Source organism: Acomys minous (assembly GCF_964271855.1).
Source record: "Acomys minous genome assembly, chromosome: 12".
NCBI lineage: Eukaryota > Metazoa > Chordata > Mammalia > Rodentia > Muridae > Acomys > Acomys minous.
In genome coordinates this window covers 68,822,263-68,848,277 of record NC_140493.1, presented here as the reverse complement: position 1 = coordinate 68,848,277, position 26,015 = coordinate 68,822,263, and the positions used below count along the sequence as shown (strand labels likewise).

Sequence of the window (26,015 nt, the reverse complement as noted above, 5' to 3'; positions counted from 1 at the left end):
GGCTGCATAATGGAAGACTGTCCCAAAAAAACCAAAAACCAGATATTTTGCCAGGGAACAATGAATTAAACTATAAACAAAAACTCATAGGACCTGTAGCTGGCTTCTTTGGGGAGGGTGACAAGGGTCTTTTTGTCAGCCTAGGCCTAGCAGGGATGAAGACAGGCATATTCTGTGACGTTTGGTCTTTTCTACTCAAAACCATTTTAATGCCTGAGCGAAAGAGTCTTCTCAGACCATCTGTCCCTTGCAGGCAGCTGATGCTAACCCAGACACAGCTCTTGCTCAGCCACCAGGCTGCATCTCTGTACTCCTGGGAGATGTTCCTCAGAACTAAAAGAGGCCCAGGTGGTGTGGCAGGCTGGAAACTTAACCCCTCTCAGGGGAGATTAACTCAGCCAGAGCCTGGGGCATCGTAAAGACTCCACTCCCTCACCTCCAGGTACCATAGATGCAAGATCTGGGTCAGACTGGAATGTTCTCCCAGGGCTGAGGGGAGAGCAAGCACCAGCTGCCCATCCTGACAGCAGAGCGTAGTCGCTCTCTCACGACTGGCTATCCCTCTTGCCCTGTTCCTCCTTTTACATCCCAGCTAATCTTGTTTCACGGTAAGCTTCCGGGGAAGCCAAGTAGAATCATACACAGCCCTTGGTCAGTAAATGTCTGGAGAGAAATGTGTGGTTATTTGGCATACACACACACACACACACATACACACACACACACACACACACACACACACACACACACACACACACATATATATATATATATATATATATATATATATATATATACACATTTGGAGACAGGTTTCATGTAACCCAGACTGGACTCAAATTAATTATGTAGCTGAGGATGACCTTGAACTCCTGGTTCACCTGTTAACATTTCCCAAATGCTGAAATTCCTGCCAGTAAGGTTTTTTTTTTTTTTTTTTTTTTTTTTTTTGGTTTTTTGAGACAGGGTTTCTCTGTGTAGCCTTGGCTGTCCTGGACTAACTTTGTAGACCAGGCTGGCCTCGAACTCACAGCGATCTACCTGCCTCTGCCTCCTGAGTGCTGGGATTAAAGTCATGTGCCACCACCACCCGGCCCAAAAGTAAAACCATCTTTATAAAATTAAAAAAAAATTGAGACAGTGTCTCCCTCTATAGTCCTGACTTGCTCGGAACTTGTGATACAGATAGAGACCCACCTGCCTCTGCCTCCCGAGTGCTGGGATTAAAGGCATACACCACCATGCCTGGCCAAATGTTTTTTTTTTTTTTAAACGTAGCCACAGAAATTTTAACTGGGGATATTATCTCAGTGACAGAGTATTTGCACGCACCAGGCCTTCTCTCTCTCTCCTTCCTCTCTCTCTCTCTCTGTGTGTCTCTGTCTCTGTCTCTCTCTCTCTCTGTCTGTCTGTCTCTCTCTCTCTCTCTCTTTCTCTCTCTCTCTCTCTCTCTCTCACACACACACACATGTCTAGATAGAAGTAACATTCCTTTAAGGACCTCCCATAATTACTTCCAGGTATAAAGTTTTAGAACTCAGATTTTTGTTGTTGTTCTTGTTGCTAATTTAAAAATCTATTCCCAGGTGATGGTGGCACACGCCTTTAATTCCAGCAGTTGGGAGGCAGAGGCAGGTGCATCTCTGAGTTTGAGGCCAGTCGTATCTCCCTGAAACTAGAGTAACTCAGACAGTTGTGAGTCACCATTAAGTGCTGGGGATTGAATCTGGGTCCTCTGGAAAATCCAGTCCCCTAGGACCCAGATTTTAATGACACATAAGAGCAAGTAGTGTATTTAATTAACAGAATAAGGTCTTCAGCTGGGTGAGGCGTAGCACACCCGCAGCCCCAGCACTTGGGAGGTAGAGGCAGAAGAATTGGGAGTTTTTTGTTTTGTTTTAAGTTTTATTTATTATTATGTATACAGCGCTATCTGCATGTACACCTGCAGGCCAGAAGAGGGCATCAGATCCCAGTATAGATGGTTGTGAGCCACCATGTGGTTGCTGGGAATTGAACTCATGACCTCTGGAAGAGCAGTCAGTGCTCTCCGACCCGAGAATCGGTAGTTCGATGCCAACCAGGGCTGCATTTCCCTGTGGAAGTCAGCCTATGAATATATACAGCCTACACACACACTCTCTCTATTTAGGGGGCAACTTAATTGTGTTGAGCAATTAAAAAACAGAGATTGACAGCTTACTTAAGAAGAAGGAAATTCTGATAGGCAAAACACTGTGTTCACAAAAGGAATGCTTTCCTTTTTTTAATTTAAATTTTACCATTTTAACCGTGTGTGCATCTCTCTCTCTCTCTCTCTCTCTCTCTCTCTCTCTCTCTCTCTCTCTCTCTCTGTGTGTGTGTGTGTGTGTGTGTGTGTGTGTGTGTGTATACACAGGCCTGTGGAGCATCAAAGCCCCCTGGAACAGATGTCGCTGATGGGTGAGTGTGAGCAGCCTGATGTGGGTGCTGAGAACAGAACTCTGGTCCTCTGGAAGAGCCGCGCACACTCTTAACCTCTGAACCATCTCTGCAGTCCCAAGGGTACCTTTCTTAATAAGGAAGGTAACTCCTTGGTACACGGGCGCCAACCTCACACCGCAATCATCGGCTTCCTCCGGGTTCTGGGTCTGATTACTTTTTATTATGATTCTTTCCAAACATAAACGTGTGGCAAGGAGCAGCTTGGCAGCGGGGCGGACAGAGGTCACTCTGCCGCAGTGGTGGCTAAGTTGGCGTGCAGGAGCTTTGAGGCCTCAAAGTAGCTATGCGTATGGTCGCCCTTGGAGCCGGGCTGCTTGATGCTGGGGCTGCAATCTTTGTCTGAGAAGTAGGGCAGGTTCTCAGCGCTGTCCTCTGCCCGGGGATCCGAATGATAACCTTTGAGGGCCACAAGCCGGTACCGCTTCCTCCGGTTCAGCTTGTAGAGATGGATCCTTTCCTTTTCTGCTTCAGGGTCGGTGAGAATCCCATCCCAACGCAGGCTCTCCTTGGAAAGGTTCTCCTCGGTTTCGGCGACGTAGGGGTAGCTCACGCCACACGAGTAGGGAAGGGCGTGCCTAGTCTCCTCTTTGTCTCTCGGCTCGGCCCTCGAGGCATGGTCTTTGTGGGGACTTAAGACATCCTGGAAAGCTGTAGAAAGCGGCTGACTCTTCCGGCTTCGACTGTGATGTTTATCTGCTGAACAGAGGAGACCACAAATGTTTGTACCTGTAAGGGTGCCCAAATCACCAGCCATGGGGTCTGCCTTCACCCAGAGTTCAAGAGGCCCCTAAAGCTTCAGTAGCCGTCAGTGTCAACTAACCAATAGAGAGGCCAGCTCTGAATGCCAGACTGACCCCTAGTGTCTTCTTCTTTCTACTACATCTGCCGTCCCTTAACTTAGCCTCACTAAGTGCTCACCAACTACTTTCCAAGTCTGTGAGTCTATACCCATCTGGAAACTCTATGGTTAAAGACACAGAGGGAGATGTTTCCTACATCAAATAATGGAATCTGTAGTATACTGAACCAGGAAATACTCTTCTTTCTCTTTAAATTTTTAAAAAAGATTTATTTATTTATCATGTATATAGTACTCTGCCTCCATGTACACCTGCACACCAGAAGAGGGCATCAGATCACATTGTAGATGGTTGTGAGCCACCATGTGTGGTTGCTGGGAATTGAACTCAGGACCTCTGGAAGAGCAGTCAGTGCTCTTAACCTCTGAGCCATCTCTCCAGGCCACTTTTTAAATTTTTTATTTTATTTTATTTTATACACCAGGAAATTCTTTTTTTCCCCTTAAAAGATTCAGTGTGTGTGTGTGTGTGTGTGTGTGTGTCTGTGTGTCTGTGTGTCTGTGTCTGTGTGTGTCTGTGTTTTGCTTGAACATATGTCTGTGGTCATATGCATTCCTGCTGCCCAAGGAGGTCGGAAGAGGGCATCAGATCTCCTGGACCTGAAGTTACAAATGGTTGTGAACCACCACGTGGGGTGCGTCCAGCTCCCTCTGGCCTAGGATGACCTCCTGATCCTCCTGCCTCCACCTCCCCCTGAGAGAGCTGCAAGCATACACCAGCCCCCCTGGTTTGTGCCTGGGATGGACCCCAGGGCTTTGTGAGTGTGAACATTGTGCCAACTGGGCTGCAGCCCTAGCCCAGGACCGGGCTGTGTGGCTTTGCGCTCGCCTTCCCTTCCTCCCCCTTCCCTGCCCCTTCCCTGCCCCTTTTTTCTTTCTTCACATTAACAGCACTGCAGAATTGCTTGTAAACTGCTATAAATGGTGGTTCTTTAGCAGCTCCTTTTTCAGTTTTATTTTATTTTAGAATTATCTCCTTGTGGCTGGAGAGATGGCTCAGAGGTTAAGAGCACTGGGCTGTTCTTCCAGAGGTCCTGAGTTCAATTCCCAGCAACCACATGGTGGCTCACAACCATCTATAATGAGATCTGGTGCCCTCTTCTGGCCTGCAGATGTACATGCAGGCAGAACACTGTATACATAATAAATAAATCATAAAAAGAAAGAAAGAAAGAAAGACCTCAATAAAGGCAAGTGAAGGGAGGGAGGAGAAAGGCAAAACAAACAAACAAATAAGTAAAAGTCCATCCTGACATTTCCTTACCTTCCTACTCTCTGAAAAGGATCTGGGATCCCCTGCTGACAGGCTGGGGTACACAACACTGTAACTCCCACAGTCAAAAGCTGCACCGAAAGGACAAAGCAAGCCTCCGTGTTTTGCTGACACACAGAGGGTTTGCTGCCTTCGGCTCACCTTTCTGTTCCATTCTCCTTTAGAAGGAATTAAAACACTCCCGTTTTTTCCCCTGCCCAAACCACAAGCCTGTGGGAAGACCCCGGCTCCTTCCGCCCCGCCCCGCTCTGCACACGGAGCCAACGAGCCACACCTAGGCCCAAGACTAGCCATGTCAGAGGTCAGGGCCACTTTACTGATAGCCAAAGCTACATTGGAATCACATCACACCACTCACTCAGAAGCAGGGTCGTTCTGCATCATGGCTGCACTCTTCCTCAGAGTGAGCTCAGTGTCTTTGCTGGGACTTCTCGGGGCTCAGTGATTGAACTTAGGGAGAGGTAGGGGCTCTGAGTCCCTTGTATGCAGATGAAGGTCGTGGTGAGCCAGACTAGTGTACAAGTTGTCATGTGTGTGTAGGCTTCTCAGAACGTAAGTGCCTAGAACACCTGTGTGGGTATAATATTTAGGGGCGGCATCTATGCATATGAGTATCTAGAAAGCCTGTGTGTATATGACACGAGGGTATAACTATTCGTGTGTGTTTTTAGGGTACCTGTGTGAGTATGATATAGGCGTGGATCCATGTATGTGAGTGTCTAGTATGGGTGTAGGTGTGCAATTTGCGTTGGCATCTATGTAAGTGTCAAACAGGATCCACAAGTGTGTAGACTACACGGGGCGCGCGTAACGGAGCCATCAGACTTTAGGTTTGTTGGATAGAATCGTATCGCTATAGGAACGCAGTGTGAAGAGTGTCTCACGTCGGCAGGAGGATGAGGGGAGGGCTGGTGTGAGTTTATACAGCTGTCCCCTGGCGGGGTCCAGGCCGAGAAGATTCTGTATACACTTGCATGGAGCTTGTGCCTGCACAGCATTCAGACGCATGCGCCCCTACACAGCGTTCAGACGCATGCGCCCTTTAAAGGGTAAAGGGGGTTGGGCGGGGAGTTCCTGTGTGGGAATATCAACCAGCATCTTTCCACCTGCGCTAGTCTCCTTGTGACTCCAAACCTCTAAATGTCTGTGAGGATGGGTGTGTTTTGGCTGAGGGGCTAGGAAGCTGAAAAGAGGTGGGCATAAAAGGTCTCTGGGAGGCTGGGGGCTCTTGGGGTGGGTGTCTGTGGGGTGTCTTTGTGTGGGGGGTGGAAGGGCTCCTTAGATATTGAGGGTTCTTAGAGGCGGGTGTGGTGTCTTAGGATATATTAGGAAACTAAAGTTGGTAGACTTCCATGGCAATTAAGGGGCCTCTGCTCTGGTAAGCACGTGGTCTTTATGGGTAGGGCTGGGCATCTCTGGCCTGTGATAAAGTGTCCCATGTGGGGTCTAGGGGACCACTGTCTGGGTGTGGTGTCTATTTCTGGTTCAAAGTGGACTCTAGGTTGAGGGGGCATCCGTGGGAGGGATCTTAGGACCAAAGTAGCCTCCCTCGCTGCTCCCTCTTACCGTCGCCCTTGCCCGACCCTTTGGCCTTTTTCTTCTTCTTTTTCTTCTTCACCTTCCGTTTGGCCAGCTCGGTGGTGCCCACGATGGGGGGCAATTTAGACCCCGGGGAGCCCTCAGCGCCGCCTTCCCGCGCCTCCTCTTCCTCCTCCTCCTCCTCCTCGCCCTCCTCGCACTCCTCGCCCTGCTCGTCCTCCTCCGCTGCCCCGGTCCCACCACGGCCGGCCATCCGCCCGCGGGACCAAGACCTGCGCCTGGAACAGCCGAAGACCCGCGCCGGGCGGGCTCCAGGCTCTCACTGTGCCCGCCAGAACCACGCGTCTCCATGGTGACCGCTCCACGCCGTGCGCGCATCCACAAAGTTGCCGCCAGGGGTCGCCTGTGGCTCTAGCTGTACGCATGCGTATATTGATGTGTTTGAGACCTAGTGAGTTAAAGGTGCTCAGGACAAGGCAGGATAGAGATTGTTAACGCTTGGGCTGACAATGACATATCCGCTTCTGAATCGTCTATAATGATACTTTTCTTTTCTTGAGACAGGGTCTCATGTAGTTCGACCTTGAATTTCTCACGCTCTTGTACCCTGTCCCAAGGGCTGGGATTACAGGCATGAGCTATCGAGGACCCCCCACTCACCCCACATCCCCACATCCCACCCTACCCACCCACCCCCACGGACAACTAAGTTGCCCAGAATGGTCTGGAACATTCTGGCCTTAAACTCACGATTTCCCTGCCTTAGCCTCCTCAGTAACTCCACATGAGAACTGTTTTCTTTTCTTTTCTTTTCTTTTTCCCCGTTTTTCGAGACAAAGTTTCTCTGTGTAGCCTTGGCTGTCCTAGACTCACTTTGTAGACCAGGCTGGCCTCGAACTCACAGCAGTCTGCCTGCCTCTGCCTCCCGAGTGCTGGGATTAAAGGCGTGTGCCACCACACCTGGCTTGAAAACTGTTTTCTTTAAAAAAAAAAAATTTTTTTTTACAAAGATTTATTAATCTTTATTTTGTGTGTGTTTCTCCTGATTGTACCTCACGTGTACCTCTTGTTGATCTAGCTGTATGCATGTGTGTTTTAATTTGCTTGAACCCTGGTGAGGGCCAGGGTGCACAGGGCAAGGCCAAGTGCACATTGTGGGTCCTTGGGCCGACACTGACATACCTCCTCTATGCCTGTGCTGTCGCAGAGATAAGAAGAGAGCAGCTGTGGTGCTGGGAACCCAAACTGGGTTCTCTGCAAGAGCAGCAAGTACTGCAAACTGCTGAGCCACCTCTGATCACCCCACCCCTACCCCCATGACAATTTTTTTTTTTTTTTAGTTTTTTGAGACAGGGTTTCTCTGTGTAGCAGCTTTGGCTGTCCTGGACTCACTACATAGACCAGGCTTGAACTCACAGCGATCCGCCTGCCTCTGCCTCCTGAGTGCTGGGATTAAAGGCATGTGCCACCACTGCTCAGCCTGCTTCAACAATTCTTATTAAGACTATCCCTCCTAAAAAAAAAAAAACTATCCCTCCTGGGCTGAGGAATGTAGTTCAGGCGGGGCACTTTACATAGCATGTAGGAGATCAAAGTACCCACCCAGCGCCACAGATTTAAAAAGACTAAGCCTGGTTTGAGCTGTCGCTTGGTTTATTGTTGTTGTTGTTGTTGTTGTTGTTGTTTTCAGATTTGTCCACCACAGGTCATATCATCCAAACATGGCTGCCAGAGACTGAGGTGTAGCTTAGGCGGTAGAGCGCTTACCTGACATGCATCTGACACTGACGCTGATCCCCAGAACCCCATAAGCTGAGCATGGTGACACATGCCTGCAATCCCAGCCCTGGGGAGGGGAAGACAGAAGGATCAGGAGTTCAAGGTCATCATTGGGGGCTGGAGAGATGGCTCAGAGGTTAAGAGCACTGGCTGCTCTTCCAAAGGTCCTGAGTTCAATTCCCAGCAACCACATGGTGTCTCACAACCACCTGTACTGAGATCTGTCACCCTCTTCTGTGCAGGGGTACAAGCAGGCAGAGCACTGTATACATAATAAATAAATAAATCTTAAAAAAAAAAAAAAGGTCATCCTTGGTTACAGATGGGCTTCCAGGCCAGCCAGGTTACAGGAGACACTGTCTAAACAAGAACGGAAACCACGTGTGACTGCGGAATGCCTCTCATCCTATGAGCCCTTCGGGAACCTCACCATCCCCACAGAAAGGGACAGTCCAATTCTATTGCCCTTCAATCTGGGTGGACTTGTTGACCTACTTGTAGCAAATAGTATGTGTCCTGTCTGGGCTGTAGCTCATTTGATAGAGTGCTTACACTATACGCCCAAAACCTGGGCCCTCCTCCTACCTTCTCTTCCCTGCCCTACTCTTATCTCATCTCTCTTGCTTGTTTGCTTGCTTTATTTACAGGTAAATTTAAATTTTTAAACATTTATTTTGTGTGCATGCATATATGTACATACATGTGCCACATGGTAGACAGAGGAAACAGGCTCTAGAAAGTTGTCCTGGGACCTCCTCATGCATTCCGTGGCATTCACAAACGTATGCATGCACACACACACACACACACACACACACACACACTAAATGAATGCACTAGCCAAGTGGTGGTGGCGCATGCCTTTAATCCCAGCACTTGGGAGGCAGAGGCAGGCAGATCGCTGTGAGTTCCAGGCCAGCCTGGTCTACAAAGCAAGTCCAGGACAGTCAAGGGCAGAGAGAAACCCTGTCTCGAAAAACCAAAATAAAAAATAAATAAATGCCAGGGACCAAAAGGCCTGAGGCCGACCCCCACCCATTCAGCATTTGCAGCAAACATCCTGCTGGGCCACTCATTAGGTATGCAAGGCATCCGGCTTAGTCCTGAGAAGACAGCGATCTGATCCTGAGATAACCACAGAGACATCCTGCTTTGTCTCACCTGGAAGACCCCTCCCCTTGCAAATGTTCCCGGGGCTCACCCCCAGAAGATTTTGTACTTTTCCACTACTCTCCTTGCGTACCCCCGCCCTCACTAAAGCAGGTTTTAAAAAGCCTGCCATTACCTTCAATAAACGGCTCTTGACAAGCAACTGTTCGCTTGAGCTCTACGTCTCTCTCGCCCATGTCTTTACCTACAGGTTGCGACCCCCCTCGACCCCCCAATAACTGACCAGCTGGACTGGTTAGTGGACTAGTTACATGGACTAGTTATCGTTACATGGACTAATTATCTAATAAATAAGCAAACAAACAAATAAATAAATGCACTAGAAAGTCCTGTGAGACATAGAGTAGCAGCTGCTGCCGGGCGTGGTGGGGTCTGCCTTTAGTCCCAGCACTTGAGAGGCAGAAGCAGGCAGATCTCTGTGAGCGTACAGAGAAACCCTGTCTCAGAAAAATAAATAAATAAAAATAAAAATACATAAATAAAATGGCAGCAGTCCTTTGTGCAAGCAGCCGCAGCTGTGTCTGGAGTTTGTTTGCAGATGTCCTGTACACAACACAAGCTGGTGCTCCTCCACAGGTGCCGGGAGCCCTGGCTGGTCTCTGCCCATCCTGCCTCCCAGCTGCTCCTCCTTCACTGACTGCTTGGCTGGCTGGAGACAGCGTGGCCGTTTCTCTTTCGATGTTCATGAAGATTGCGTCAAGGTTGCATGGGGCCAGCCAGTGCCTATGAAAGAGAAGCATCGCCTCTAGCAAGGGGATACATCTTATGACAATATAAAAATCACTTGCAAGGAAGGCTTTTGCCTGTGGGGTTTTTTGTTTGTTTGTATGAGGTTTTAAAAATGTTTTAATGAGGGCTGGAGAGATGGCTCAGAGGTTAAGAGCATTTGTCTGCCCTTCCAGAGGTCCTGAGATCAATTCCAAGCAACAACATGGTGGCTCACAACCATCTGGAGTGAGACCTGGTGCCCTCTTCTGGTGTGCAGGCATGCATACATGTAAGCAGAATACTGTATATGTAATAAAAATAAATCTTTTTTTTATTCCACATATGCATACAATGTGTTTTGACCACAGTCTTCTCCCCCAACTCCTCTGTCTAACCCACGTTCCACTTCCTTCCAATGTGTGGCTGTCCTAGAACTCACTGTGTAGACCAGGCTGGACTCAGACTTACAAAGGCCCGCCTCTGCCTCTCAAGTGCCAGGGTTAAAGGTGTGTACCACCACACCCAGCCAATTCTTTTCTTTTTAATTATCCACTGAATCCAACTCGTGCTGCCCATATATACTCATGGGTGTGGTGTCATTCGCTGGAGCATGGTTGGCCTGCCAGAAGTCATACCCTGAAGAAAATCTGAGCCTCTCCATCCACTCCACCCCACCCCCATCCTTAGCCATCAGTTGTCAATAGCTACTGACAGCTCGTGTGCTACGCCCTCCATGTTGGACTGCTGAGTGAATTCATCTTGTGCAGGTGACAAGCACAGCTGTTGCGACCTCATGAGCACAGTGATCCTAGGACGGTGAGAGGGTTTGCAGATACTTTAACTGTGTTGTTTCACTTGGTCTCTGGTTTTGGTGCCTGTCTCCTTACTTAGCCCAAGTCTTGGGATTTCTAACCCATCTCTGTACCAAAGTAGCTTCCTAAGGTCACTGTGCTTGTTGGTTTTGTTTGTTTTGTCAGCTTGTTGCAAGCCAGAGTCATGTGGGTAGAGGGAGTTTCATTTGAGAAAATGCATCCATCAGATTGGCCTGTAGGCAACTCTGTGGGGTCCCAGCCCACTGTGGGTAGTACCACGCCCGGGCAGGTGGTCCTGAGTGCTATGAGAAAGCAGGCCAAGAAAGCAATGAGGAGCAAGCCAGTAAGCAACACTCCTCCATGGCCTCTGTACCAGCTTCTGCCTCCAGGTTTCTGCCTTGCATCCTTGATGATGGACAGTCACCTGGAAGGAAGGAAAAATGGAAGGAAGGAAGCCCTTTCCTCACCAAGCTGCTCTTGGTCGTGGGATTATCACAGGAGAAAACGAACTAAGGCATCATCACTATTTGGTTTAGTTGGTTTTTCTTTGTTTGTTTTGTTTGTTTGTTTGTTTTATTAGGTTTATAGCATTTTGCCTGCATGTACACCTGCATGTCAGAAGAGGGCACAAGATCTCATTATAGATGGTTGTGAGCCACCATGTGGTTACTGGGAACTGAACTCAGGACCTCTGGAAGAGCAGGCAGTGCTCTTAACCTAGGAGTCATCTCTCCAGCCCCCTTTCCCTTACTATTAAAAAACAGCAACAGTTGAGCTAAGGCAACCTACAAAGAGGAAAGGTTAGCTGCACGTGGTGGCTCACACCTCCAACCTCAGTACTTGGGGACCTGAGGTGGGAGGAATTCCACAAGTTTGAAGCCAGCCTGGGCTACACAATAAGTTCCAGACCAGGCCAGACTACAGAATGACACCCTGTCTCAAAAAAAAAAAAAAAAAAAAAGCAAGGCAAATTTTAGAGGTTTAGGCTGGTAATTAATACGTGCATTGCTGTGGACTGTGACAAGATTTCCCATCATGGTGCAGGCCTGAGGTGGAGTAAAATCACTCCCCTATAGCTAGGAAGTAAAGGAGAAAAAGGAAGAAGATAGGGTCCCACAGGCCTCTTGGGGGAGCCTAAAGGCTTCCAACCGGTCCCCACCTCAGAGTTTTTGGCACCTTTGATTAGTGCCACTCTTGTCTCCCTCATCTTTTTAAAATTTTTTCTTAAAGACAAGATCTCTTTATTACTTCATGTGGAATTATCTATGTAACCCAGGAAGGCCTCAAACTCACAGAAATCCCCCTGCACCAGCCTCCCTACAGCTGGGATTACAGGTGTGGACTACCTTGCCCAGCACAGTTTTCCTAAGGCACCCCACCCACACTTACAAGCTCGCACCATTTCCTCTGCGCTGTCGACTCCTGGTGTTCTGTCCTCAGCCTGGAGCCCACTTATCCCTCGTCCAGCACCCAGTTTAACCACCAGCAGCACAGATTCACCGGGCAGACAGCATCCACTACTGTGTTGACTATTGTGTCCCTTTGAAGTTCCCCTAAAGCAAACCTGTAGGCAAGAAGTTGAGCCCAGGCCTGGAGAGATGGCTCAGCGGTTGGGAGCACTGATTGTTCTTCCTGAGGACCCGGGTTCAATTCCCAGCACCCACATGGCAGCTCACAACTGTCTGTAACTCCAAAACTCACAGACATGCATGCAGGCAAAGCACCAATGCACATAAAAATAAAAATAAATTAATTAATTAAAAAAAAAAAGAAGTTGAGTGCAAAGACTTTACTTGGTAGACAATGCCAAGAAATGCTCATAGGAAGGGAATAAGTAAGCCCGGAGATGGGAGAAATAGCAAAACATTTCTACCTTTCATTCTTGCCTGAGTAGTGCTGGGCTTACTGATGTGCACCACCACATCCAGCTTTGCTATGTAGCCCTGGCATGCCTCAACTCACTCTGTAGACCAGGCTGGCCTCAAACTCAGAGATCTGCCTGCCTCTGCCTCCCAAGTGCTGGGGTTACCCGTGGCATGACTTGGCTCTTTTGAAAACTATAATTAATTCATTTTTTAAAAAAAGATTTATTTATTATATATACAGTGCTCTGCCTGCATGTACACATGCAGGCCAGAAGAGGGCACCAGATCTCATTACAGATGGTTGTGAGCCACCATGTGGTTGCTGGGAATTGAACTCAGGACCTCTGGAAGAGCAGTCAGTGCTCTTAACCTCTGAGCCATCTCTCCAACGCTCCCCCTGCCAATAGTAATTAATTAAAAATTTGAAAAGGTTCAGCCAGAGTTGGTGACACATCCTTGTAGGCTCCTCAGGAGACTGAGGCAAGGGGATCAGCTGAGACTACAGACACAATGCGGTAAAACTCCAACAATTGTAACTTCTCTTCCACTGGCTGTGGGCACCTCTCAGAGAACCTTGCTTGTTTGTCTCCTCTGTCTCGCCAAGTTCCTTGAGGTCAGAGCATGTGCTGCATTAAGCAGAAATGCTATGCGTGGATGAGAGAATGGCATCCTTGTCACCTCTCTGGGAGGGACTGTAGCAGTGTATCCCTGCGTACCCCTGCCTGATGGACGAAGAGACTGGGACAGAGTCAAAGTGCCTTGTTCAAACTTTCAGTGGTAATGAGCCACCAAGGGCTCTTGGAACCCACCGTCCTCCCAGATCTTCATATGTGTGTGTCTGTCTGTCTGTCTGTGTGCATGTGGGGCAGGGGTATGGGGTCCAGGACCCCACACTTTCTCAGCAAGCTTCCTGCCACTGAGCCCCTGGCCCGCTCTGTGGCACCTTCCAGAACGCAGCATGCCTCACGAGGTGCTTGCTGACTGGCAGGGGAGCCCATGGATGTCGCTGACATGATACGTGCTGTCTACTTTGTTTGCTCTTTCTCCCTATGGCCTCGGTGACTGTTATAAGAGCAAGTGAGGGCCAAGGTGTGTTTCTCTGTGACCTTTGGCTGGGTTGCCACAGTGTGGTTTGTGGCTTTGTGGCTCCCTGCTGCCCTTGTAGCTGGGGTGTCTTTGCAGGCTGCTGTTCTGGGTGCCTCTCTTGGTGCCGTCCTTCCCACGCTGTCTGTGTGTTCCCCAAGGTAGGCAGGCTGTGCCCGTGTTTCACCAACACCAGCCTTGGATTTGGGGGCTAAGGAGTCCCTCATGTGGGTCTTGTGTTGCACAGGATCGGCTCAGCCTCTGCTGCGGTGGCCTCCCTCCCACTGCGGGACAGAGATGCTGTAGTCAGGCTCCTCTCCCCAGCCCATAGCCCTGGTATATGGGCCTTTCAGTTTCATATCCAAACAGTCCTGGCCTGCCAGGGCCTTTGTCCATCTTCCTGGGCATCTCTGGGCCAAGGGCAACATGGGTAGGACCTGGCAAAGCAGGCCAAAGTTTCCAGACTTGTGTCCTCAAGGGACCATTTCAGAGTAAGTTAGGAACAGGCAGAGGAGGAGGGGGGGGGGGCAGGCTGTGGTAGGGCACAGAAGCCCTCCCTAGGCTTTGAAATTTGAAACTGACATCTGGCCTGCCAGATTGGAGTGGGGGTACATTTGTCAAGGTAGGCGAATGGGACATATTTTACTTAACACTTTGTCAATTTCATTTCTAACATTTAATATTTACACATATGATGTGTGGGACCTTGTGTCTATTCTTGCCCTGGGCTTTGCAATTGTTGAAGACAGGCCTGGGAGCTGGGTGGTGGTGACGCACACCTTTAACCCCAGCACTTGGAAGGCAGAAGCTGTGAGTTCGAGGCCAGCCTGGTCTACAAAGGGAGTCCAGGACAGCCAAGGCTACACAGAGAAACCTTGTCTCGAAGGAAAAAAAAAAAGACAGGCCTGGGGCTAAGGATGTATCTTTGTGGATAGCAGGCTGGAGAAGGAGCCACTGACTATGACATGGTGACAAGGAAGCCATCGTCCATGCTTGGCAAAGACCCCAGCGCGCTGCTTGCAGTCACCTAAGCTCTGTCAGAGACTCCTTATTCATGCTCTATAAGTAGGTGCAAGGAACTCCTTGGTCCCTTAAGGTGAACTATGGTGGAACTGTCCTTTGGTTTGTCCTTAGGAGGTAGAGGTAGATTTAGGTTTCTAGCACCCCACTGAAAGAATTTTAGCAATAACTGTACCTACTGAGCCACCGTCCCATGACCTTTTTTTTTTTCCTCACTTTTTGTTTTGTTTTTGTTTTTTGGTTTTCTGAGACAGGGTTTCTCTGTGTTAGCCTTGGCTGTCCTGGACTCGCTTTGTAGTCCAGGCTGTCCTCAAACTCACAGCGATCCACCTGCCTCTGCCTACCAAGTGCTGGAATTAAAGGCGTGTGTTAACACGCCTGGCTCACTTTTTTTATTCTTTAATTTTTTGTTGTTGTTGTTGTTGTTTTTGTTTTCTTTCTAAAACTTTTTGTGCTGGGTGGTGGTGGCACATGCCTTTAGGGAGGCAGAGGCAGGCAGATCTCTGTGGGTTTGAGGCCAACCTGGTCTACAAAGCGAGTCCAGGACAGCCAAGGCTACACAGAGAAACACTTTCTCAAAAATAAACAAACAAACAAACAAACTTTTTGTGAGACAAGGTGAGCCTGGCTAGGCTGGAACTATCACAGAGACCCGCCTGCCTTTGCCTTCTGAGTGCTGAAGGTGTGCGCCACCAAGCTTGGCAAAATCAACATGTTTCTTTAAAAACTTATTTATTATGTTTACAGTGTTTTGCCTGCAATACACCTGAAAGCCAGAAGAGGGCATCAGATCTCACTGTAGATGGTTGTGAGTCACTGTGTGGTTGCTGGGAATTGAACTGAGGACCTTCAGAAAAACAGGCGGAGCTCTTAACCTCGAAGTCCCAAGCAATTCCTTTTTTTTTTTCCCCTGAAACAGGGTTTTTCTATGTTATCTTGGTTGTCCTGGACTCACTCTGTAGACCAGGCTGGCCTTGAACTCACAGAGATCCGCCTGCCTCTGCCTCCTGAGTGCTGGGATTAAAGGAGTGTACCAACATACTCAGCTCCGATGAACATTTTTTAAAAAGCAAACATTTTGCGCCATCTGCCAAAGCTAATGATAGTTAGCTGGCATCCAGGTCTTCAGGCCTCAGCACCAGGTAAACACATGGCGTGGGGACCTTACCTCACACACGCAACAACCTAGTGACTGTTCCAGTAGGGCCCAAAAAGGTGGTTGGTTCTCTCTGTGTGGACAATCTACGATGATAACTGCCACCTTTTTTGTAGCCCCGAGCAAAGCCCTCACCCCAGTCTGTTCTTCCCAGGTAGGGGCTGCTGGGAAGTTGTGGATGAATAGACCCTTGCCCGTGCCTAAACCCGCAGAGGAGACAGGATCCATACGTTGCCAGGATTTCCCTGGCACTGATTGGGCAGTTGCTCGAAAGTCAAGAGACAGTGCCAGAGACTTCACACTGGAATCCTGGTATTAGCATTTATCAGCTCTGTGGCCTTGGATAAGTAATCTCAGAAGACCTCAGACTTGCTTTTTAAAAAAAAATATTTATTATTATGTATACAGTGCTCTGCCTGCATGTACTTTTGCAAGCCAGAAGAGCGTGCCATATCATATTACAGATCGTTGTGAGCCACCATGTGGTTGCTGGGAACTGAACTCAGGACCTTTGGAAGAACAGGCGGCGCTCTTAACCACTGAGCCATCTCTCCATCCCCCAGACTTGCTTTTTTTAAAAAATATATTTTATTAATTTATTCATATTACATCTCAATTGCTTTCCCATCCCTCGTATCCTCCCATTCCTCCCTCCCTCCCATTTTCCCCTTACTCCCCTCCCCTATGACTGTGACTGAGGGGGACCTCCTCCCCCTGTATATGCTCATAGGGTATCAAGTCTCTTCTTGGTAGCCTGCTATCCTTCCTCTGAGTGCCGCCATGCCTCCCCATCCAGGGGATGTGGTCAAATATGGTGGTTTTTTTTTTTTAAACCTGTAAAACGGGTTGAATACTAACTCCTAAGGTGGCTTCATGAGGCTGAGATCAGAGTGTGGTGGACACAGGTTCTGTGGAGAGTGCTCTTGAATGCCGCTGGCTGTCTCTCATGTCTGAACCGTTTCTGGCCCTTTCACCTACAGTTCTGCTGGGTGTTTACAGCGGCCTGCTTCACCACGAATGCTGAGGAAGCTGGGGCCTCTTTGAGCCTCAGCTTCCTTCGGCATATTGGTCGCTGTGCCTACTCCATCACCACCCCCCAAGGCTGCTTCCGGCACAGGAAGCTCTGACAGATTTATCTGAAATGGTTGTTACTGATTTATGCTCCTGTTCCCACAAGGCCTCTGAAGGAGGAACCAGGCCTTGCTGGTGACAGCTGCTATGTGACTGAATCCTGGAGGTTGTTGGTTCCGATGTAGAGAGGGAGCCCCAAGACCCCAGTTTCCCAGGATAATTCCTGGAAAGTGTTAAGAAAAATGAAGCTGAAGGCTGGAGGCTCTGGGTGGGGGGAGGGGCTGTACTCTTCTTAACCTCAGCACCTGGAGGGACTGGGAGTTCAAGGTCATTGCCAACCCAGATACAAGAGGTCCTATTTGATAAACATGCGCGCACACACACACATACACCACACACACACACACACACACACACACACACACAGAAAGACAGACAGACAGACAGACAGACATAGAGACAGACAGACAGACAGACATAGAGACAGACAGACAGACAGACAGACAGACAGAGAAAGACAGACAGAGAAACAGACAGACAGAGAGACAGAGAGACAGACAGACAGAGAGACAGACAGAGAAAGACAGACAGACAGACAGACAGAGAAAGACAGACAGACAGACAGACAGAGAGACAGACAGACAGACAGACAGACAGAGAGACAGACAGAGAAAGACAGACAGACAGACAGACAGAGAGACAGACAGACAGAGAAAGACAGACAGACAGACAGACAGACAGAGAGACAGACAGACGGAGAGACAGAGAGACAGAGAGACAGAGAGACAGAGAGACAGAGAGAGTTTTGCTCCTCTAGAGTTCCTCAATTCAATTCCCAGAAACCACAGAGCAGCTCAGCCATCTATCATGGGGTCACCCACATGGGAGCTGACAACCACTTATGATGGGATCTGATGCCCTCTGCATATGACAAAACACTCATATACATAAAATGCATAAATGAATAAGCCTTGGAAAGCAGAGGAAAGTGGATCTCTCTGAGTTCAAGGCCAGCCTAGTCTACAAAGCAAGTCCAGTATGGCCAAGGCTACACAGAGAAACCCTGTCTTGAAAAAAAGCAAAAAAGAAAGCAAGTAAATAAATAGATAAGGGGGCTGGAGAGATGGCTCAGAGGTTAAGAGCACTGGCTGCTCTTCCAAAGGTCCTGAGTTCAATTCCCAGCAACCACCTGGTGCCTCACAACCATCTATAATGGGATCTGGTGCCCTCTTCTGGTATGCAGGCAGAGCACTGTATACATAATAAATAAATACATCTTTTTAAAAAATAGATAAATGAACAAACAAACAGGGAAACACTTCTGTACTCTCTCTCTCTTTTAAAAATATTTTTTATTTATTTCATTTTTTAATTTATGTGTGTTGGTGTGAGGGTGTCAGATCTTGGCGTTACAGACAGTTGTGAGCTACCATGTAGGTGCTGGAAATTGAACCTGGGTCCTTTGGAAGAGCAGGCAGTGCTCTTAACCACTGAGCCATCTCTCCAGCCCCCTCTGTACTCTCTTAATGTAGGCTGGGTAGGGCTTCCTTCCAGAGTATACCATATGGAAAGGGTGACAGACTACCTTGTAGTGGAAAAGCCTGACTTCCGCTCAGCCAGCTGATCAAAGTCATCTATATCAAAAAGTCGTGTCGATAATGTGGACTCTTAAAACAAAATTTAAAGATTTAAAAAGAATTTTAAGTCATTTGTGCATATTTGTGTAAATGTGGGTTTATGCATGTGCATGCAGTGCCTACAGAGACCAGAAGAGGGCGTCAAACCTCCTGGAATTACAGGTACTTAGGAGCCACCGATGTGGAACCAAATTCAGGTCTTCTGGAAAAGCGATACCGATAACTGTTGTTTAACCAATGAGCCGTTTCTCCAGACCAGTAATGTGCACTTCTAGAATGGGGGGGGGGGGAGAAGCTCTTCTAAATCTGTGTGTCCAGTCTAATAAGGAGAAAACTATCAGACAGATCTAATAGAGAGACAGCCTCTGACACATCTTAACTGCTCAAAGTCATCAGAGACAATGAGTCTAAGAAACTGTCACAGCCGGGAGGTCACCAAGGAGGTGTGATGACTAAATTAACTGGTATCTTAGCAGAGATCATGAGACAGAAAATGGACATTAGGCTCCCTCAAAGGAAATCTGGATGAACTAGTTAGTTAGCAGGTGTCACTATTGAATCATTCATTATCACAGATGTGAACTGGGCACCATGGCCCAGGCCTGCCATCTCAGCTCTCAGGAGGTGGAGGCGGCAAGATCAAGAGTTCAAAGCCATCCTCAACCACATAGTGGGTTCAAAGTCAACCTGGACCATATGAGATACTGCCTAAAACAAAACAAAACATCATGACAAAGTACTGCAATGATAGGAAATTCTCAACAAGAATCTTTCTCTCCCCCCCCCCCCCCCCGTGTGTGTGTGTGTGTGTGTGTGTGTGTGTGTGTGTGTGTGTGTAGTGTAGTGTAGATACAGAAATTCTATGTTGTCTGCTCATTTTTTTTCTATATATCTAAAACTGTTCTAAAAATAAAGGCATTCTGGGGAGAAAAGCTGGGATTCCTGCTGCACCAGGATTCTTAGGCTCTCAAGGAAGGCAGGTGAAGGGCGCGCTCCTGCTCACACTTGCTCCACGGGGAGCTGGGCTGCTTGCCCTGTGCCCTGTGCTGCCTGCATCCCTGCTGCTCCAAGTCAGTCTGCAGGGCTTCTGAGGCCAGCCTTGTGGCTGGGGGGTGCTGGTCAGGTGCTAGGGACTCCCGCAATCTTGGGGTATCTTGTGTGTTTCTGCCGACTTGCCTGCCCTCACTGCTCCCACTTCTAGTCTGCTGGACAGGGAATTCTCAGCCCATTCCAGTAGGGGATTAAAGGACTTTCTGTCTGGTGTCACTCTGCCAGTCTGGCTTGCCTCCAGGGGGTAAAAACTGAAGTGCTCGCTGTAGACTGCGGAAGGACGCCAGCCTTCTCACACAGCCATGCACTGTGTGAACAGTTGTTGCAGGATTGCAGTGGGGAGTGCACAAATCTGTGACAATTTTTAAAGACTGATTTATTTTTATGTGTATGCATACATGCAAGTGTATCGTGTGTGTGTGTGTGTGTGTGTGTGTGTGTGTGTGTGTGTGTGCCTGGTACCTGTAGGGGGCAGAAGAGGGCTTCTGATCCCCCACAACTGGAGTTCCAGGAGATTGTGAGCCTCCATGTGGGTGCTGGGACCTGAACTTCCGGTTCAGCAAGTGTTCTTAACTGCTGGGCCATCTCTCTAGTCCCTCAGTAACAACTTTTATGCTTTTTCTAAAGGCTTGTTCTTGGTTGCTGTTGTGACTTCCCTCCCACCCTCCCTCCCTCCTTCATTTCTTTCTTATTTTTTAAAAATAAACAGAGGCTCGTTTAGCTCAAGCAGAGTCTGAACTCACTATTTAGCTGAGGATGGTCTCGAACTCCTGATCTTCATGCTGGGACTCCATATCTGCACCACCATGCCTGACTATGGCCCCTTATGTTCCTCCTGATTTTATCTAGCTACTAAGCCAGAGCCCTCTGCAACTAGCAAGGGAGGAGGCCCCTGAGCCTGGCAGAGCAACTGCTCCCTAGAGGATGTCCCATGAATTGCAGAAGGATAAATCAGCAGTCGCAGGCAGCAGCACTGCTGTCAGGCACTTACTGCATGAGCCAATGGGATCAGACACACACAGATGGTTTCACCCGACGTTTTTTGTTTTTTCTTTGTTTTTCGAGACAGAGTTTCTCTATGTTGTTTTGGCTGTCCTGGACCCACACTTCGTAGGCCAGGCTGGCCTCGAACTCACAGCGATCCGCCTGCCTCTGCCTCCCGAGAGTGCTAGGATTAAAGGCGTGCGCCACCACGCCCAGCTTCACCTGACTTTTTTCAATATGAAAAATAGATTGATTTTCCTCTACTGTCCCAGTGTGTGTGTGTGTGTGTGTGTGTGTGTGTGTGTGTGTCTCACAGGCAGGCAGCATATTGTTTATTGGGCCAAAAGAGTGCCAGTGCCTCAGGGCAAGAAGAGAGTCACTGAATTCTACCTGTGTGTCTGCTCATAGGAGCATGTCTATAACTTAACACCTGAGTTGTGTATTATGTAAATCAAGGGCACTTGGAAATACACGAAGCTCTATCATGAGGACATGTCACACATGAATATTCATAGTCTTCAGTTAGCAAGACCCCCTGTAGGATCTGATATGTATTTATCTAGGTAATCTGATATGTATTTATCCTTGTCTTGTGATTCAATTGGAAAGAGTGCTTGTGCGCACTCTCTCTCTCTCTCTCTCTCTCTCTCTCTCTCTCTGTCTGCTGGCTCTCGTCTTTTTTTTTTTTAAGATTTATTTATTGACTGATTTGTTGCATATGAGTGCTTTATCTGCAGAAGAGGGCATCAGAACACATCAAAAATGTGTTGTGAGGCACCATGTGGTTGCTGGGAATTGAACTCAGGACCTCTGGAAGAGCAGGAGGCACTCTTAACCACTGAGCCAACTCTCCAGCCCACAGCTCTCGTCTTTGAGACAACATTTCAAGTAGCCCAGATTGGCTTTCAACTCTCTATGTAGCCAACCCCTCCCACTATCTCCTGCCCTTCTCAATATGGGCCATCCTCCTTCATGTCTCTGACCCAGGGGCTCCTAAGGGAAGCTCTTTGTGCCCTGCCACGCCGAGGCTTAGACGTGTATCTTTCTTTCCTCTCCTGGCACTGGGATTACAGGGATGCTGTCTCTCCCAGCTTATGTGGGTGCTGGGACTGAACTCAGGTTCTAGGGATTATGTAGCAAGTGCTTTCCTGACTGGGCCATCTCCTTCACCAACACCCTCACTTTAAAAAAAAAAATCAAATTATGGGAGCTGGAGAGATGGCTCAGAGGTTAAAAGCACTGGCTGCTCTTCCAGAGGTCCTGAGTTCAAGTCCCAGCAACCACATGGTGACTCACCACCATCTATAATGTGATCTGATGCCCTATATTAACTTTCAGATGTATATGCACACAGAATATTCATATGAATAAATAAATAAGTAAATCTTTAAAAATCAGATTGTGGTGTGTGTGTGTGTGTGTGTGTGTGTGTGTGTTTATATGCATGTGAGTGCTGGTGCCTTTAGACGCCAGAGGCATCAGGTCCCCTTGGATCAGGCATGACAGCTGGTGATAAGCCACCTGATGTGAGTGTGGAAACCAAACTTAGTTCCTCTGCTAGCGCAGCACGTGCTCTTAATCACGGAGCCATCTCTCCAATCCCCAACGTTTCCTGTTTTTTTTTTGAGAGGGTTTTACTGTCATTCAGAATGTCCCCGAACCCACGGCAGCCTTCCTCTGTGCTGAGGTCACAGGCATGAACACCATCCTGGCTCCTCCCAGCTCTTGGTGGGGCACGTAGCCCTTTGCGTGTCTTCATGCCTGGTGTGTCTCCTCTTTCACAAGCACGGCCCTCACGTGTGATCCTTCTCATAGGGAAGTTTTTTGTTTGTTTGTTTTGTTTTTTGAGATAGGGTCTGTCTACATAGTCCCTGTAGTTCCAGAATCCACTATGTAGATCAGGCTAGGCTCAAGCTCAGACACTGCCTCTGCCTCCCAAGAGTTGGGGTTAAAGGTATGTGCTGCCACCCCTCGCTTCTTTTTCATTTTCTCTTTCATTTGTTTGTTTGTTTTTACAAAACAGGTCACAGTCACAGGTTCTGAGTTTGATGTGGACATTTCCCCCCAGGCCCTCACTTAAACCAGCAGATCTGTAAATCTAAGTTCCAATGTCTTCTCCAACTCCATTTGTCTCCCCACCAATGCCTTCCCTCCCCCCACAGCAGGGGGGAGGGGGAGGCTTTCTCCTTCATTCTTTCTCTCCTCTAGACTTAAGATTGTGGGGGCGCTCTCCAGGAGCCCCCATGCCATGACCTCTGAGACAGCTGTGTGACTCCTTCTGAGCCTATAGAGGTCGCTCAACCTCTACAGGCTGGAGTTGCCCAGCCCCAGGCACCTAGTCGACCCGGGAGCCTTCAGGGACTAGCTGTTGCCTGCAGATCACTCTTGGCCTTTGGGCATCTCTCATGGAGATGCAGGCAGGCCCTTCTCCGCCCTACTTTTCATTGTCACAGCTGAGTGACAGAAGTGGGTCTGTACTACCATTTAATAAGTAAACGCCAGGGAGGCTGCTAAACAGCCCATAATGAACAGGCTAACCCTACAGTAAGAGTCCCTTGCTGAAAATGACAACAGTGTGGTGGCCAAGTGGCCCTGCTTTACCTCCGTGCCTATCCAAAACTTCAGGATGCAGGCCCACTTCTCAAGAAACGTTTTCTTCCCACGGGTTCTGCTTTCCCAGGGGCCAGCGGTTCTGGTGACGTTCTGCCAGGGAGCTGCCCTCCCAGGCACCCTGATGGCCTGGCAGGGTCTTCTGTGTGGCCTGATGGTGAAAGGGAGGCACAGATGAGCCTGCTTGCTCATAACGCCTTCCCAGGGAACTCGCTCAGCAGCTCTCGGTGTCAGCGGTGGGGGAGGGGGGGAATAGGGTTGGGGGGTTAAAGTCCAAGGACCAGCTTGGTCTCTTAGGGAGCCTTGGTAAGGGTCTTTATCCTCTGTTCATCTCACTGGGAGGTTCCAGTCGGAGTTTGTGAGATGAAGGCAGTGGACCAGCCAGCTGACACCAGAGTTCCCTTACTTGTCTGAGTCCATCCTCACTCATCTCTGCTGTGAAAGCTCTTGGGAGGCAGATGCTCTTCCGGTTTGCTCACCTGTGTCCCCGGTACGTCAGCATAATTACTCCCCGTTGCAAACAAGGGCATTCTGTTGACAGCGGAGGAAGAGCCGCCCTGTTTAGAGAACAGGTGGGTTTGCAGCTGGCAAGGACAGGGGCCGTGATCCAGTTGCCCCGGGTGCTGGCTTAGCACACACAGGCTCTGCAGTTGCTCCTAAGCACGACACAAGGCCGGTGTGATGCCGTGGGCCTGAGATCTCAGCGCTCAGAAGGCAGAGGTGAGAGGACCAACCGTTCAAGAGCACCCTCTGCTACTTAAAGAGCTTGAGGCCAGCCAGGGATCGAGCCTTTTTTATTCTGTTCTCACAAGATCTTTGCTATCTTGCTCATTTTGTCTGGGATGACACCGAGGGCTTTGAACTTGTGAATCCTTCTGCCTTTGTCTGCTGGGTACCTGGGACTTCAGAAAGATGCCACACCCTGGTTTTCATTCCTTCCCTCAAGTTAAGGATCAAAGGCAGATGCGCTCTGCCTCTGAGCTACATTCCGACCTCACATGCAATCTGGCCTAAGAAAGAAGAGAGTTTGCTTGGGTTAAAGAGCAAAACAGATGAGGCCATTGTGAATTTTGCCGAGTCATCAACGTGGACGAGGCTCTTCCTGCCACATGGAAAGAGGAGTGGGCAGGACAGAAGGACCTCGGAGCGGGAGCCCGTGCCGTTGGTGATCGGCCTAAGGCAGTGCGTGTAGTCACATGTGTGTCTCTTACACGCTGACAAACATACAGATACACAGGTGGAAGTGTGCCCTCTGCCCCGCCCCCATCAGTGGGCATGTGGGAGCCACTATCTCACACTGTGGCAGGATGGGAGTCCTAAGCTGTGTCTACGTTCATATACAAGATGCCCCCAGGGTAACAGCCAAACAAGGATGGTTGGTTGTGTAAATGTCTTTATTTCCTCAGCTGAGGAGATGAGTATAAAAGTAACTTCTATTCTCTTGGCTCAGTTGTTGTCTGGGAGGCTTACTGCTTCTTTCTGCTAACCTAGGCCTGGTCCTGGAAGCTTCTAGACTCCATACAATCTAACCTGGGTCTACAGTGTTTCCAGCCTCTGAGACTTACTGCTTAATAAGCTCACCCTTATTTGTTCTTTCTGATCTCTGGGCTGGCTGGCTCAACTCAGCTGTTCTGGCTCAAACTCTTTTCCCAGCTGACTTACTTAATCTGGCTTCTCTCTCCGCCCTGGAATTGCTCTGCTTGGCCTCAAACTAACTCAGCCGTCTGCTCTAATCTTCTGGCTTCTTCTCATTTTCTGTCTTATTCCACCTTCACCTGAGTTCTCTCTCTGCAATCCATCTCTCTATTACTGTCCTGGTAAAACTGCCTCCTCTCTCTGAAAAACTGCCTGTTAAGTAACGTCCCTTTCCACTCTCTTCTTGTGAGGGTTGGGCGTTTCCTAGTCTGTCAAATCTTTCTCTGATTCATTGCCTTTTCTGAAACTCAATTAGACATCACATTCAAACATGGGTGCTTCCTTCTACAAACTAACTTTACCTTCGTTTGGGATTAAAGGCATATATCACCAAGCCTGGATCTAAGCTTTTCTTTACCTGATGCTTGCTCTATACCAGGATGGCCTTGAACTCAGATCTGTTTGCCTCCGTCTCCTGGATTAAAGGCGTGTTTGATTCCTAGACCTAGAAGATCTTTGTATGTGATCTCTTGCCAGAATAGCCATGATCTGAATTAACATCCTTCTACAGACAATAGCCTTGCCCAAGCTGTACAAAAATATGGATTGGGCTGAGCCCAGAGCGTTTCTATACAACTATGCCTAGGCTTAGGCCTGGAAGCTTCTAGCCTCCATACAACCTAATCTTCTTCAAGCCTGGACCTTGAAGGCTTCATCTTCCAGCCTCTGTCTGCTAACCTAGGCCTAGAATGTTTTCAGCCCTAGAGACTTACATTGCTGAATCAACTCACCCTTTCCAGTTCTTTCTGAACTCTGGCTGACTGGGTCAGCTCAGTTGTTCTGGCTCAAAACTCCTCTACAAGCTGACTGGTTCAAACTGCCTTCTCTCTGCTTCTCACCGAATTGCTCTGTTTGGAAAAGCTGCCTCTGAACTTCACAAACTGACCTGCACAGACTCAACTGCACTCAATTGAACAGCACTAAACCTCACTGAACTGTAGTGTACTTCCAAACTCTACTGAACTGTCCCCACAAACTCTCCTGTGCTTGCTCTATGTTGCTCTTAAATGCCTTCTCTTTCCTGTCTGTTGTCTTGAGAGGTGGACATACCCTATCTCTGACTCTTTCTGTCAAATCTTCCTCTGATTTGTCACTTTGTCTGCCCCTCACTTAGATGTCATTGTTTAAGATTTAAAGTGTGTACTAAATTCCAGTAGGGGGGGAATCAAGGGCACATTTGTATTCTAGCCTGACCTTCTAGACCTAGGTCTTAGAATGGG

The 26,015-nt window shown here is 48.6% G+C and overlaps 1 protein-coding gene across 2 annotated transcripts; it reads right to left on the bottom strand.

Moving 5' to 3' along the window:
• Nucleotides 1-2,423: 2,423 nt before the first annotated feature.
• LIAT1 (ligand of ATE1) lies at nucleotides 2,424-6,509 on the bottom strand. 2 transcript variants are annotated; one of them, XM_084802864.1, is made up of 2 exons: nucleotides 6,183-6,509; nucleotides 2,424-3,177 (listed from the first exon to the last, which is right to left on the bottom strand). In XM_084802864.1, exons 1-2 carry the CDS (start codon nucleotides 6,406-6,408, stop codon nucleotides 2,708-2,710), a joined length of 696 nt encoding a protein of 231 aa, XP_084658990.1. In that variant the 5' UTR covers nucleotides 6,409-6,509; the 3' UTR covers nucleotides 2,424-2,707. The 2 variants fall into 2 exon arrangements, with proteins under 2 accessions (XP_084658990.1, XP_084658989.1); XM_084802863.1 differs by having other exon boundaries at nucleotides 2,430-3,180.
• Between the last annotated feature and the right edge of the window lie 19,506 nt (nucleotides 6,510-26,015).